Here is a 14,918-nt window from a genome sequence, read left to right as displayed (position 1 = left end):
TTTTCCTACTGGTGACACCGGGCCAGAACTACCGCCTGTGGTATGATAACTAAAGCTGTGTAAGTATGCATTTCAACATACGATTTTTGATAGTGTCACATACCACAGAGCAATACATTTTAGGGCATTACAATTGCATATTTTTGTACTACTGCTCTAGTTTTAGGGAAAATATATGGAATGGGGGGGGGAGATTTCCTACTTCTCTACCCTCCCCAGTAGTAATCTCATCCCCACAAAAAAATAAAATAAAAAGGATGTTGCAACTCTGGTAAAACAGTTTTGATCTTTCAACAAAGGGATTCCTGATTAGATGGATGGAAAATGTCTGATTGCGCTGCTAATGACATTGTACAGGAAATTAAGCGTATAGATTTAGAGAAGGCATTAAATCAGCAGGACCTTAATTTAAAAACTTAAAACTGTATGGAAATGCAGCTTGCTCATTGCTGTGTAAGAGAACGCTACTTAATACTCTGAGTCTTCTTGTTGAAATTTTGCCAACAAAACAGAGCTTGGTTGAGGGATTTTGTGTTTATTTGTTATGTGTGGTTGGGGGGGTTGTTTTGTTTTTAATGTTTTGCTATTTACAATGTATTTATATGGCACTGTTGGAGACATGCAGTTTTTGCAATGTGTCCATATGTTTTTCTTTTCTTTTTTTAGGGTGCAATCCACAATCCGCAAGGCACATCTTTGTTAGCCCCCTTCAGCCCCAACATAACTGAAGATCTGGAGACCACTCCACCCCCGGCTATGTAATAGCAATAGCTGGTGACACTAATGTGCCTGGTTGGTGAGGTCACAATCAGTTACCAGTCAGCAGCTGCAAATCTGGAGGAGCTGTTATGACAGTGCCTACATGTCACAAACAGAGCCAGCAACTGTTACACAGCCTTTGGGCTGTGTGGCCTCAAAGTTCCAGTTTTCCCTGGAGTTTCAGCTGCAACCCAGCACAACACTTGCAGTGCTCTTAGGGCATCAAAACACACCAGCAAGCAGATACATGGGAGAAATTGGTGATGAATTAATCTGGTTATTTCCCAGTAATTTAAAAATAGTTTATAAGGACTGGAACTCAGCAACTTTAAGTTCACTAGATATATGTACTGGAACTGAAGGATAATTTCAGTTTGTCTGAATGTAATGTTTCGAGCTGTCTTAGAGTAAGTACCTTAAACTAACTGTTTTACAGAGATGGAACTTGATAAAGAATACCTGTTTTATTCACAGTTATGCCGTATAATAGTGCCCATCATTGTGTTGTGGAAGTAGAAAATTTCTTGTTCGTATTGGGAGGAGAAGACCAGTGGAATCCTAACGGTATGTACACAATAACTAATAGGACTATGAATAAAAATGTGCGAACAGTACAGAACTACAAAACAACCACTACAGGAGTTTCTACTGTTATCTGCCTTTGTTCATGTGACAGCAGCCATAGATCTTGCACACATGCATAGTCAGCTACCCATATGGCAGTACACTACGCAAAGGAGCTCCCTGAATTTCTCTTTCACATGTAATGGTTTTCTGATGTCGAGAGAGACTCCAGTATCTGCAAATATACAGTAACACAGAATCAACCATTGTGGCAACAGTGTCTCAAGACTAAATCATTACCCAATATCACACAGTAACTGATTAGAATAGAGAATTCAACTAATCCGCTGAATCCCATTAAAACACAGTGCAATCCTATGCATTGTACTCAGAAATATTTCACATTGAACTCAGTAGGTCTTACTCCAAGAAAAGCGGCATTAGGATTGCAGCATTAGGCTGCTGTTTGTGCATACAGTAGAAAATCACAGTTGAAGCCCACAGCTGAATGTATGCAGTATCTGGATGTTATACGTTTAGAGCTAATTTTAAACTGAAAAGTGAACAAATTGAAACATAGCTTTCTAGGATTGCAGCGTAAATTATTAACTACCCTCCCACCCCCACCCCCCAGTATTATTATTATTATTATTATTATTTATTTATTTATTTATATAGCACCATCAATGTACATGGTGCTGTACAGAGTAAAACAGTAAATAGCAAGGCCCTGCCGCATAGGCTTACAATCTAATAAAATCATAGTAAAACAATAAGGAGGGGAAGAGAATGCCAACAGGCACAGGGTAGGGTAAGCAGGCACAGGGTAGGGTAAAACTAACAGTATAAAGTCCGCACAACATCAAGTTTTAAAAGCTTTAGGAAAAAGAAAAGTTTTTAGTTGAGCTTTAAAAGCTGCGATTGAACTTGTAGTTCTCAAATGTTCTGGAAGAGCGTTCCAGGCGTAAGGGGCAGCAGAAGAAAATGGACGAAGGCGAGCAAGGGAAGTAGAGGCCCTTGGGCAGGCGAGAAACATGGCATCAGAGGAGCGAAGAGCACGAGCGGGGCAATAGTGTGAGATGAGAGAGGAGAGATAGGAAGGAGCTAGACCATGAAAAGCTTTGAAAGTTAACAGGAGAAGTTTATATTGGATTCTGAAGTGAATTGGAAGCCAATGAAGAGATTTCAGAAGCGGAGTAACATGGTCAGAGCATTAGTGAATGGTCTAGGGAATTAAGCATTGAGCAAGCAAAAGCTTTCTGTATCATTTGAGGGTTTGGACCAATACACTGTGCGACAACTTGATAATCAAGCCCATTCACCTGTTGAAGATGCTTCCACATGAACAATGGAAATGTCCATAGAAGGCAATGGGAACTCTATATACACTGTCTAGCTCCCCTCCACGTGCTGCAGAACTGCTTATTTGAGATTTTGGTATCTATGTCATTCACCCACTATCACATCCTCTGAGATGTCTGGACAATAATTTCTAAATTAAGACGTTTGGTGATAGCTCCTCTATATTTCGTACTACAATAAAACACTGCTTGCAGTGTTTGCTATTTTTCTTCCAGTGCTAAACCAGTTGCTTCAAGGTAAAATGTTTATGTATACATTCTCAAAAGTCTTAATTCTTCCACTATTATTTGTAGTCTTGTAAGGGATCCACATAGAAATTATCTAATGGTGTGATGCATGTGTGTTTTTATTTGATTACTTCATAAATTTTCGGCAGCAAGAAATCAAACAGTTTAACAGACTTCTGAACAAAGCAAAAGGAGAAGAGTATGCCTTGCAAAATTTAGAATATTGTCAAGACATTGTTGAAAAGCTTGCACATGAAGGCAGAGTTGCAGTTGTAGCAGTCTGTGTAACAGAGATAATTATGACTGGGAAACTATAAAACAGCTTGCAGGTACACATTTTCACTTCAAAATGCCAGAAGATCCAGCTGAAATTACATATACTGCATATATTTTATTGTGAAAGGCCCATTTCAGCATCTGCAGTAAACCAAATTATATAAACGTGTTACATCTGTTCATTTCCTTAAAAACTGAGCTATACAAACTAGCCCACTCTAAAAGCCTAATTCTGGTTGAATTTGTTTATTTGTTTAAATAAATTGGTGTTCTGGAAAAATAACTTTTCTACTCTGTTCTGAAATGCTACTGCACAAGAGGTTACCTATTGAACTATAACCTATAGAACTGGTCTGAAGATTTCTGTTGTAACCCTTATGCCCTATCCCATATCCAAATAAGTAGGTGGGAAACTCTCAGATGAACCAGTTGCATGATAGGTTTTCCCTATAGCTATACTGAATACACAGGGGTTATTTTTCAACCCTTTAACCCATTTCAAAACCAGAAGTTATGTTTTGGCTGTAATTCAAGGACAAGATGAAATCCTTTTGGGAAGATAATTGGAACAGCTACTGTTCTGTTTTTCAAGAAAGCTCCTTTCTCAGGTGCTTTTAGGATTCCGAAATATTCAAAATGGCTGACTCCTTTGCCACTCACTGAGGGCTTCCATTATAGTGGATAGCAGATTAATGTCTACCAGAGGAGGGAAACTTCCTAGAGTGGGAAGGTCATTCTTCCAGCAGCTCAGTTTATTGGAGATGTATTGTTGTTAAATGCCCCTCTAAAGAAAGGGCAGTGACTGAGGAAGGATCACATCGTGCTTTTCCGTGCAACCCTGTTTTTAATCATGAACTACTAGGGAAAATATTTTTTTAACATTTGGGTTGCTTTTCTTTTTTCATAAGAGTATCTTATGAAAAACCCAAAGATGTTTTATTAGAGAACAGACTCAAAGGTTTAAAATTCCTTGTTAGTGGTGGTAGAATAGGGATTAAGGGCACAATCCTATTGGTTGGCTGGGGAATGCTGAGAGTTGTAGGTTATTTTTCTGTCTAAAAATACATAAGAGTACACCCTAAGGGTACAATTCTATGTGTGTCTAATCAGAAGTAAGCCCTGATTAAACGTGCTGAAGAAAATTCCCAAGTGCTGGGAAATTCCCAAGTGCTGGGAATAAACGTGCTGGAGAAAATTCCCAAGTAAACATGTTGAAGAATTAGCAGTATAATTTTGAGAAATACAGTTTGCTGGGTGGGGCAAGGGGGTTCAGGAAACAATTTCTCCTTCCATTACTCGGTCAGTTTCATGGATGTTTGGTCAAATCAATGTTTCTCCCTAGCCTGGGCACTCACTCTTATGTTCCCTCCCATTTTTGATATGGGCTGGAGGAGAATGATGTGAAGCATTCTGCTGAACCACAGGGAGAAAAACGGTAGCATTGTCCTCAAAAACACACCTGCTGGCCTGCTTTCACCCCTCTTCTTTTCCTTCCATTTCCTCATTTTAAGAGAGGCAAATAGTAGATGAAAGCATTTTAATTGAAACATTGGGGTTCATCAGACAAGTGTTTTATTGCATGCTCACTACTGCCCACTCACAGTTTTTCATGAGTCCTTTAGAGCTCCATCAGACGAGGAAAATCACATTTGCTCACCATCACTTCTCTGCCCGTATGTTTGTCCCTCATTACTTTCTCTTTTGAAAGCGGAAGGTAAACAACGTGCATGTGGCCCATTCAGTGGGCCATTTTGATCGTGCTGCTTCTCCTACACACAGCAGGAGATAGCAGCAACGTCTGTCTTTAAAATAAATTGGACTTACTGGGGTCATTTTTGTGACGCAAAGAAGGCTAGAAGTGGCAGGAGGCACTCAGGAGGCAGACGACATCATGAGAGGGACCCATGAAAATCCGTGAGTGCCCAGTAACGAGTGTGCAATAAAATGGTCGTGTGATGGAGCTCTTGGACAACAACATCCGCCTCCCGCGCCTTCCACTCATTTTTCCATCACAAAAAAAGACCCAGAAAATCTGGCTTATTTTTTAAAAACAAAACTTGCCTCCATTTTCTGCTGTCTGCAGGAAAAGCAATGCAATAAAAACACCCACTGAATGGGCCATGTGGTCTTTGCTGCTTCCTCTTTCTCTCCCCATATAAAGAGATTGTTGCTATTGTAGGGCAGCAGCAGGAGGCCATAGCCATGGTAGGGAAATGCAAAAATCCCCCTGTCTGATGCCACTCATGGTCTGCTTAGCATTGCCTGTCTAGATAGGAGGCATTTGGGTGGGGGCACTTGTCCACCCAGCATAGCCTTGCCCACCATTACCAAAGGCATAAAGATGAGTGTTACCTTATTTCTTGCTCTTTTTGATTTCCCTATCAGAAAAAGAGCTGCCTGTCAGTCAGTCAGTTAGTTAGTTATTTTAGAAATATACAAAATACTGTTCCAGACTTCAGTGCTTAGTTGGAACTGGAAGAAGAACAGTTTCCAGGAAGGGAGTCAAGGGTGGAAGACAAGTTTAGGGAAGTCAAAGGAAGTGTAGCAAAAGAAAGATGCGAGTAAGTCAGAGCTGAAAGAGAATAGAATAGATGGAATGTGAAGAAGGAGAGGGGGAAGGGGAGAATAATGGGGGGGGATTGAAAGCGACAGGTGTACATGAAGGGCACAGAGTAGGGCTTTGCTCCAGAAAAGGAGCATTGTAATAATAATAATAATAATAATAATAATAATAATAATAATAATAATAATAATAATAATATTTATTTCTTACCCGCCTCTCCCTTTGGATCGAGGCGGGGAACATTAGAACAGGAATCAATACATCTTAAAAAATCATGATTTAACATTGATCTGGATAGGCCTGCCGGAAAAGGCCAGTCTTTAAAGCTGCCTTAAAATCACACATAGTGTTAATTTTACGAATCTCCTCCGGCAGGCCATTCCACAATCTGGGGGCGACAGAAGAAAAGGTCCTCTGGGAAACTGATGTCAGCCTAGTTTTAGCTGACTGAAGTAAGTTCACCCCAGAGGACCTGAGTGTGCGGGGCGGACTATATGGGAGAAGGCGATCCCGCAGGTAACCTAGACCCAAACCATGTAGGGCTTTAAAGGTGATGACCAACACTTTGTACTTTGCCCGGAAACTAATTGGCAGCCAGTGGAGTGATTTTAATGTTGGGGTAATATCCTCACCCCTAGATGTACTGGTGACCAGCCTGGCTGCCATATTTTGAACTAGTTGAAGTTTCCGAACTAGGTACAATGGTAGCCCTATGTAGAGCGCATTGCAGAAGTCAAGCCTTGAGGTTACCAGCGCGTGCACTACTGTCTTTAGGTCTTCAGACTCTAAGAAGGGGCGCAGCTGGCATATCAGCCGAAGCTGATAGTAGGCACTCCTGGCCGTTGCATCTATCTGGTCTGTCATTTGGAGCGACGGATCCAGCAGCACCCCCAAACTGCGAACACAGTCTTTCAGGGGGAGTGTAGCCCCATCCAGAACTGGTTGACACACCTCCAAACCTAGGTCAGAGCCCTTGACAGCAAGCACCTCTGTTTTGTCTGGATTCAGCTTCAGTTTGTTTTTCCTCATCCAGCCCATTACTGCCTCCAAGCATTCATTCAGAGGAGACACACTATCCTTAGCTGATGCTGTTATTGAAGGCATACAGAAATATATCTGGGTGTCATCAGCATACTGATAGCACCCTGCCCCATGCCTCCGGATGATCTCTCCCAGCGGTTTCATGTAGATGTTAAACAGCATTGGGGATAGGATGGCACCTTGTGGTACGCCATACAACAGCTCCTTTTTTGAGGAGCAACTATCCCCAAGCATCACCATCTGGAATCTACCTGAGAGGTAGGACCGGAACCACTGGAGCACAATGCCCCGGATTCCCAAACCCCTCAGGCGTTCCAGAAGGATACCATGGTCGATGGTATCGAAAGCCGCTGAAAGGTCCAAAAGTACCAGCAGGGACACACTCCCCCTGTCAATGCTCATGCGGAGATCATCCACTAAGGCGTCCATAGCTGTCTCAACTCCGTATACTGCCCTAAAGCCAGTTTGAAATGGTTCTAGAAAATCTGTATCATCCAAGACTGCTTGGAGTTGGAAGGCAACTGCCCTCTCAATCACCTTGCCCAAAAATGGACGATTTGATACTGGTCTATAATTATTAAGGTCCAGGGGATCCAGGGAGCGCTTTTTGAGAAGCGGCCGTACCACTGCTTCTTTTAAACATGGTGGAAAACTCGCCTCCCTGAGAGATGCATTAATAATATGTTGTAGTTGTAGTCTAACTGCATCTCCTCCCTGGGTGACCAGCCAAGAAGGACAGGGATCGAGAGGACAAGTTGTCTTCCTTACTTGTCCAAGCTGTCTTCCTTACTGGTCCAAGCAGCTTGTCCACATCATCAGTACTCACCAACTGAAACTGATCCAGTGTAATCCTACTCACGGAGTTGCTGGACACTTCAGCTTCAGCTTCTGTTATAACGACGGCATCTAAATTGGCTCTTATCCGAGAGATTTTATCTGTGAAATGATCATTAAATGCATCACAGCGAACTACCGAAGGCTCTAAAACTGGGTTCAGGGGAGGAGGTGCCTGAGTTAGACCCCTCACCACCCTAAACAGTTCTGCTGGACATGAATTCGCAGACGCAATGCGGTCAGAGAAGAAAGCTTTCTTCGCTGCACGTATTGCCACCCCATAGGAACGAAGATGTTCTCTATGACGTGCCTTGTCGGATATGAGACGAGTTTTCCTCCATCGGTGCTCCAGTCGTCGACCTTGCCACTTCAACTTCCTGAGATCTTCTGTGTACCAAGGTGCCCGATTGGAAGCAGGTCGGAGAGGACGTTTGGGGGCAATCGTGTCGATAGCCCTAGTTAGGTCTTGATTCCATCTATTGACCAGGGCTTCAACAGGATCGTCGACAATACCAGCCATAGCACCCTCTAAGGCAGTGGTTCTCAACCTTCCTAATGCTGCGACCCTTTAATACAGTTCCTCATGTTGTGGTGACCCCCAACCATAAAATTATTTTCGTTGCTACTTCATAACTGTAATTTTGCTACTGTTATGAATCGTAATGTAAATATCTGATATGCAGGATGTATTTTCATTGTTACAAATTGTGTTTTCCGATGGTCTTAGGCGACCCCTGTGAAAGGGTTGTTCAACTCCCAAAGGGGTCGCGACCCACAGGTTGAGAACCGCTGCTCTAAGGCTTTCTGGAATCCAAGAGGATCCATCAGCCTTCGAGGGCGGACCATCTTAATAGGTCCGCCACCCCTGCAGGGGCGGATGGTAGCCATGATATTAATCCTGACCAGAAAATGGTCTGTCCATGACAATGCAGAGGTATTTATCACCTCTGCCGACAGATCTGTCTGTTCGGAACTGAAAACAGCATCGAGGGTGCGACCTGCTGAATGTGTGGGTCCAGAGACCAATTGGGATAGGCCCATGTTTGTCATGGATGCCATGAACTCCCGAGCTGCACCTGACAAACCACTCCCGAAAGGGATGTTGAAGTCGCCCAGGACCAAAAGCCTACATTGTGCTGAGTGTAGGGCACTGCCTCTGAGTGACTCCCACTTTCAAAAGTTTTGTATAATTAGAAATGTGTACAAATAAGAGAGCTACTTGGTATTACTAAAATACTTTGTAAAAACCCTTAATTGGAAGGGGCATGGCTCAGTGGTAGAACAGATACTTTGCCTGCAGAAGGTCCCAGGTTCAATGCCCAGCATCTCCAGTTAGGGCTGGAAAAATTCCTGCCTGAAACCCTAACAAGCTGCTGCCAGTCAGTGTCGACAATATTGGGCCAGATGGATCAATGGTCTGACTCGGTATAAGGCAACTTCCTATGTTCTCAAATATAACAAGACCAGAATGTACAAATTACATCATTTACATCATTTACTCTGAATGCAGAATTTGGGTTTCCTTGGTACACAGTTTTGATATTTTGGGCATATTATATGCCCAATCTGATGACTGGATGGCCTTTGAAAGTTCTGTACTTGTCAGGACTCATGAATTTTGCGTGTTCAATCCTGCAAACAGCATCCTCGTGTGCTAGATGGAGAGTAGTTATTTTTTCCTCCAAGGTATGAAATATTATACACCCTCTCATTGTGAAATATGATCTCGGATCAATTCTTGAGGGTGTGATCTAGGTTGGAAGATAGGTTAGAAATTTTAAAAAATGAAAAGAAAAAGCTGTGATCATGTATTTTTGTATTTTAGTGTTTTGACACTGAAAAAGTATTTACCTGGCAGACCATCCACTGCCTATTTATTTCATGCGAGATACATGATTGGGTTGCTGTGTCACTGTGATTCAATTTTTTAGTCACACATACAAGAAGCAAAAGAGCTTTTTTAAAGATGGTTGTTGAAGGCTCAGGTGTTAAACAGAAATTGCCATGCACCCCCTTGCTCCAGTCTTCTTGTGTTGATGTCAATCTGTATAATGCAATCTTAATATCCTGAAGAAACACAAAGCCAGAATTTAGCAGTCAGAATAACATAGGCTTCTACACTCCTTGTTTTATTTTTTTGTAAGCTGAAATACCTGGTTTAAGTCAATAGGAACGCTTTCTTTCCCAGATGGCCTATATAAATCCTTCTTCTGAAAGGCAGTATGGACAAACAGCTAAGCCTTGCTCATATGTGATATTTTTGTCTGGAAAATCTATTGTATACTATGGGGGGAGATCTCAAGAATGCAACGTGAACAAATCCCTAATGTAAGGATGCCTGAGCACTTGATAAAGGTTTGTTCACTTCCCTGTAAGCTGTCATCATCAACCTGTTCCCAATACAAAGGGAAGAGAGAGGAGGGAATGTCAGATTCACCCATGATTCTGCAGCTTGTTACAAAATATTCATGAAATTCCATGAGAAGCCCACCAACCCCAGAACGATAATTTCCTACTGTGTCATGAGCATTTTATTTATGGCACATCTTTTGAAATAGCAATGAATTTCTGTCTTTAAAGGGGGCTGTAGAAATCCTTATTAAACAGAGCCAAAATAATTCTTCTTATGTTTTTGGTATCGGCATAGACGTTTGTTGTTGTTTTTAGAATATTGCTCTAAAGAGGAAAACTCCTTAAAGGTTGCCAAGAAATGAAAGGACTATACTATAAAACTGTGATTTGTAATGACAGAAAACAAAACTAATCTTTTTACAGGGAAGCACAGTACAAACTTCGTCAGCCGGTATGATCCTAGGTTTAACAGCTGGATACAACTTCCACCCATGCAAGAGAGGTAAAAACTATTACACATTTGGGGGTGGGTATCACTGAGAGTTGTGTCACTGGGGGGCGGAGTTTCTGAAAGAGATGGTTTGTTTTAGTTCTGGCAGAAGAGACTCCTGTGGGGCTGTTTAAGGTATTGAAATGGATGCATTTTTCTGTAACATTTTATTAATGTTGTAGCTTTTATAATTGCTAGACATTTCTAAGCTTTAGAGTAGTAGCCTATGAAACCTCAGAGTGCTATATCCTATCTGGATGACTAGAAGAAATTTCCAAGTAAACGGGTGCAGAACCTCTGCCCCTCCTGGGCTCTCAATCTTGCCCTGTGGGGTATCCCAGATGGTTGTGCCCCCTTTCTTGGCCATGTCCCCCTTTTCGCCAAACACCAATTGTTTTGTGGTTTCATGGCATTTGTACAATTTGTGCCATTCTAAAAGGCCAAAATGCCTCTTCTATGGCTTAGTTACTGGCAGTAAAAGCTTTAAGGTAAAATATGCTGGAAATTTACGTAGGTTTGGCAGCACCCTTTTACCTTTGGCCCCAAACACCTCAGAAATGCGGCCCCTGAGAGTTTTCCTGAAAGAGTATTTGACCCTCGAGTAAAAACATTTCAACCCTCCTGAAGTAAAGAATGAACTGTTACATCCATTTATTTGTCTTTCATATGTCTCCAAAACATTCCATGACTATTTTATTTTTATTGCATTTCTTTTATTTATTTTTTATTTATTTGTTACATTTATATCCTACCTTTCTTCCAAGGAGCCCAAGGCGGCATACATGTTCCTCCTCTCCATCTTATCCTGTGAGGTAGGTTGGGCTGAAAGTCTGTGACTGGCCCAAAGTCACCCAGGGAGCTTCATGATCAAGTAGGGACGAGAACCCAGGTCTCCCGAGTCCCAGTCCAACACTCTAACCACTACACCACACTGGCTCTTTTCTTGAATTTCAGTATGGGTTGGCAGAGCAATGACACCGCTGCTTCCCTATTAAGTTCAGGAGTTCATAAATCCCTTAAACTGGTGGTGGCAACACCTGATGGGTCCCCACCATGTCTATGTAATCAGGTTGCATAGGATGCAAGTTCCTCTTTGCTCTCGTCTTCCTCCACCCATTATGAACATTCATTGTTGCCCCCCGTTTTATTTATTAAATTAAAATATTTATAATCCAACTTACTTTATACAAATTCAAGATTGCGAACAAATGTTCACACCTCAAATCAGTGCTGAGGTATTCAGAAATAACACTTTAAGAAGCCAATTATAAAATAACCAAGTATTTATTTATTTATTTAAAAAGCAGGTGCCTAAATTTATGGAATGTCTTGCAGAACTTTCTAAAGGAAAGGAAAGAAGAGCACCGGCCAATAACAATAGGCAGATTCTAAACTCTCCACTTCTAGACCATGTTTAGTTTCTCCCATAGAGAGGAACTTGATTAGAGCTCCTGTAGACTTTAGTAAGTTGGTGGGAGGCGGAGAAGATTGTATAATGAGAGATGCGCTGTTATTATGCAAACCATTATCCACGTCTTAAGATACAGATGAATAGTATATAAAGCATTTGGGGATACCCTTTAGCTAGGACATCCATAAAAATTGAAGATGTTCAGCTCATTATCCAGTTGAACAAATCTACTTGTCACAGCCTCACTGCCTCTAACTTAAAAAGCAGTCAGATTTAGTGTCTGCAGAGCTTGTACCATGTGTTAAAAAAATATTGGACAGCCTCAGCATTTTCTTGTAAGCCTGTCTCATATTTAAAATATAATTTTAAAGCACTGAGAAGTCCAAAATCTGTTTGAAAATTGTGTTCTAATTATCAAAGTCCTTTTTGCTGGGGCTTTACAGTGAGATAATTAACCTTCCCCCTTCAGCTGAGCCTACATAACTCATACGGTGATCAATTATTTCGCTGTAGTAAGAGCCTCTGAGGATAGACAGTATTACTGAAAATGTGATTAGACGTTTCAAAAATTATGTGAATTGTTTACTGACTAGTCCCTTGTGACTTCCTTGGACACCTACAATTTATTAAATCAAATGCTGATAAAGACAGATGTTAACAGTTAATATTCTTTAATAAAAGAGCCTTTGGCACTCGTACCATTTTTATGACAAAATATCTATTGAGCTCAATAAGGATTCCCCCTCAACCCACCGAAACAAGGCTTTATTTACTTATAGTATTTATAGGCTCCCCTTTAACAAGGTCCTCAGGTCAGCTCACAATAAGAAATAAAACAATTTAAAATGCACTAACCATTTAAAAGCATGTAGAATGAAACACCATGACCCCAATCTAGGGATCTTCACAACATGAATCCTTCCTTGAAGGAGGAGAAACTAGATTCAGTGCTGGGTGCTAGATTCTGATTGTAAAGGGCACCTGCAAAAAAGATTTATTTTGGAATAGTTTGTGGTTGTTTTAAAAAATCAATCATTTAATAGCTGCATATGTATGTATTCAGTATCTGTTATTTAAGAACAATGAAGGATTTGCTCCATTTATGTCCTTCATATTTCAAAGACAAAGCTAAGCAAGTATTTAACTTTCTTTCACTGAAATGAATGCAAATTAAATATTTTATTTTTTTGCTGGATGGTGCCCATTTTAAAAAATTATGCCGCTGAGGATATATAAACTCCCAAGTAAGTTGTCTCCTCTTTATGCCACCTGTTGAACTCTGTTCCAAACACCTAGCTACTGGTCTGGTTGATACAATGCTGCTGCTGCTGCTGAAAATCTACAATTTAAATGCACTCCACTGTAGCAAGGGTAGTCCATGCAGAGCAGGAAGCTTTGATAGAAAGATCCTATATTCATTACCAACTGCACTTCTCTCAGTGGTGGGACATGGAGCAGGGCCTCCTTCAAGGCTGTCTTAACAAGCTGTAGGTGATGGGGAGACCTTCTTTGGATACCCCACAAAGCCAGGCTAGAGAGGACTCCTGCTGTCCCTGCCTTGGGAACTCTAGAGTAATGAGAATCCAGGAATTGTTGGTATTGGTGTACCAGTCTAATCTAACCTGGGGAATGGTACACCTCACTACAGCCATCACCTAAGCATCTAGATTTAAGGCTGGCTCCAGAAGAACCCCCAGGCTATAAATCTGAGTCTTTGAAGGAAGACGCTCCCCATTCAACATAGGTTGAATCCTTTTTCGAGGATGAGCAGTTCTACTGAACTGGAGTACTTCTATGTTGTTAGGCTTCAGTCTATATCCTGTCCATTATTGACTCAAAACAACAGTTCAGGACCTCAATAGCCTCCCTGGAGTGATGGGAAAGAGAGATACAACTGAATATCATTTGTATATTGGTGACATTGCATTCCAAATCCCCAAGTGACCTTTCCCATTGGTTTTATGTAGATGTCAATCAGCAGGCCCACACCATCCCACAACCAGGCTTTCACCATTCCCAACACCAGCTCATCCAATCCACCTTTGGAAGCTCATATAAGCCAAGAATGGCAAAGACCAAGTATACATGTGGCAGGCCTCCCCTCTCCAATAATTCTGTCCACATCCTTAGGTTGAACAAATTGAAAAGTGTCCAACTTAATCAGACAAGCAGGTGCAAAAGGTACATCTACTGGCCCTGGCCGAACTGTGGCATTTTAAGTCAGGATAGACAAATGATCTTATCCACAAAGTATCTAGCAAACCGGTCACAATGGGCCACCAAATGGTCTCATTTTCTTCCTTAAGGGCACTTGTAATACCTCTCTCACCACCCAGAAAAGCCCTATGACAATTCTGAATGACAGAAAAGTAAGACTTCTTCACCATTGTTACTAGGGATGTGCTCCGCTTCTAATCGGACCGGCGAATTAGAAGCGGAGCGGGGTGCTTCGCCTCCCCTTAAGGCGGAGGATTGGGGGGCCGGCGGAGCGTGGCGAAGAGGATCGAGGTGAAGGCGGATCCTTCCCCTCGATCCGGAGCTCCGCTGGAAAAGTAAGTGGGGTTTACCGGGCCCTGCCGCTGTCGCTGTCGCCTATGCGGCAACAGCGGCAGGGCCCGGTAAACCCCCCGCTCTTTTCCCTTACCTGCCTCCGTCCGCGGTCCGTCGGCTTCTTCAATTGAGCCCGCGGTTCAACCAGGAAGTCTAGGCCACACTTGCAGCCCAGACTTCCTGGTTGAACCGCGGGCTCAATTGAAGAAGCCGACGGACCGCGGACGGAGGCAGGTAAGGCCACCCTCCCCCTTGGTCCCTTACCGGGCTCTGCCGCTGTCGCCGCACGGACGGCGACGGCGGCAGGGCCCGGTAAAAAACCCCACCCTCCTCTCCTGGCCTTACCTGGCACCACTCCCCTCCACTGCGGAGCTCCGATTTGGAGCCGGAGCTCCGCGGCGAAGAGGGGCGGAGCGGGCCGATCCAAAATTTTCAGATTGGCCCGCGGGGCGGAGCGGGGGGTCCATGCACACCCCTAATTGTTACTGC

At 42.5% G+C, this 14,918-nt stretch overlaps 1 protein-coding gene across 1 annotated transcript in view; it reads left to right on the top strand.

Annotated features, from left to right (window-relative positions):
• Positions 1-14,918, top strand: part of KLHL14 (kelch like family member 14) — a 73,638-nt gene that overhangs the window by 50,500 nt on the left and 8,220 nt on the right. Inside the window, exons 3-4 of the mRNA XM_063130694.1 lie at positions 1,234-1,323; positions 10,402-10,480. Coding sequence (XP_062986764.1) covers positions 1,234-1,323; positions 10,402-10,480 — 169 coding nt within the window. The remainder of the gene's footprint in view (positions 1-1,233; positions 1,324-10,401; positions 10,481-14,918) is intronic.

This window comes from Elgaria multicarinata, chromosome 7 (genome assembly GCF_023053635.1).
Source record: "Elgaria multicarinata webbii isolate HBS135686 ecotype San Diego chromosome 7, rElgMul1.1.pri, whole genome shotgun sequence".
NCBI classification, from domain to species: Eukaryota; Metazoa; Chordata; class Lepidosauria; order Squamata; family Anguidae; genus Elgaria; species Elgaria multicarinata.
Note: the sequence above shows the minus strand (reverse complement) of the source record. Positions and strands in the feature narration are given on the sequence as shown.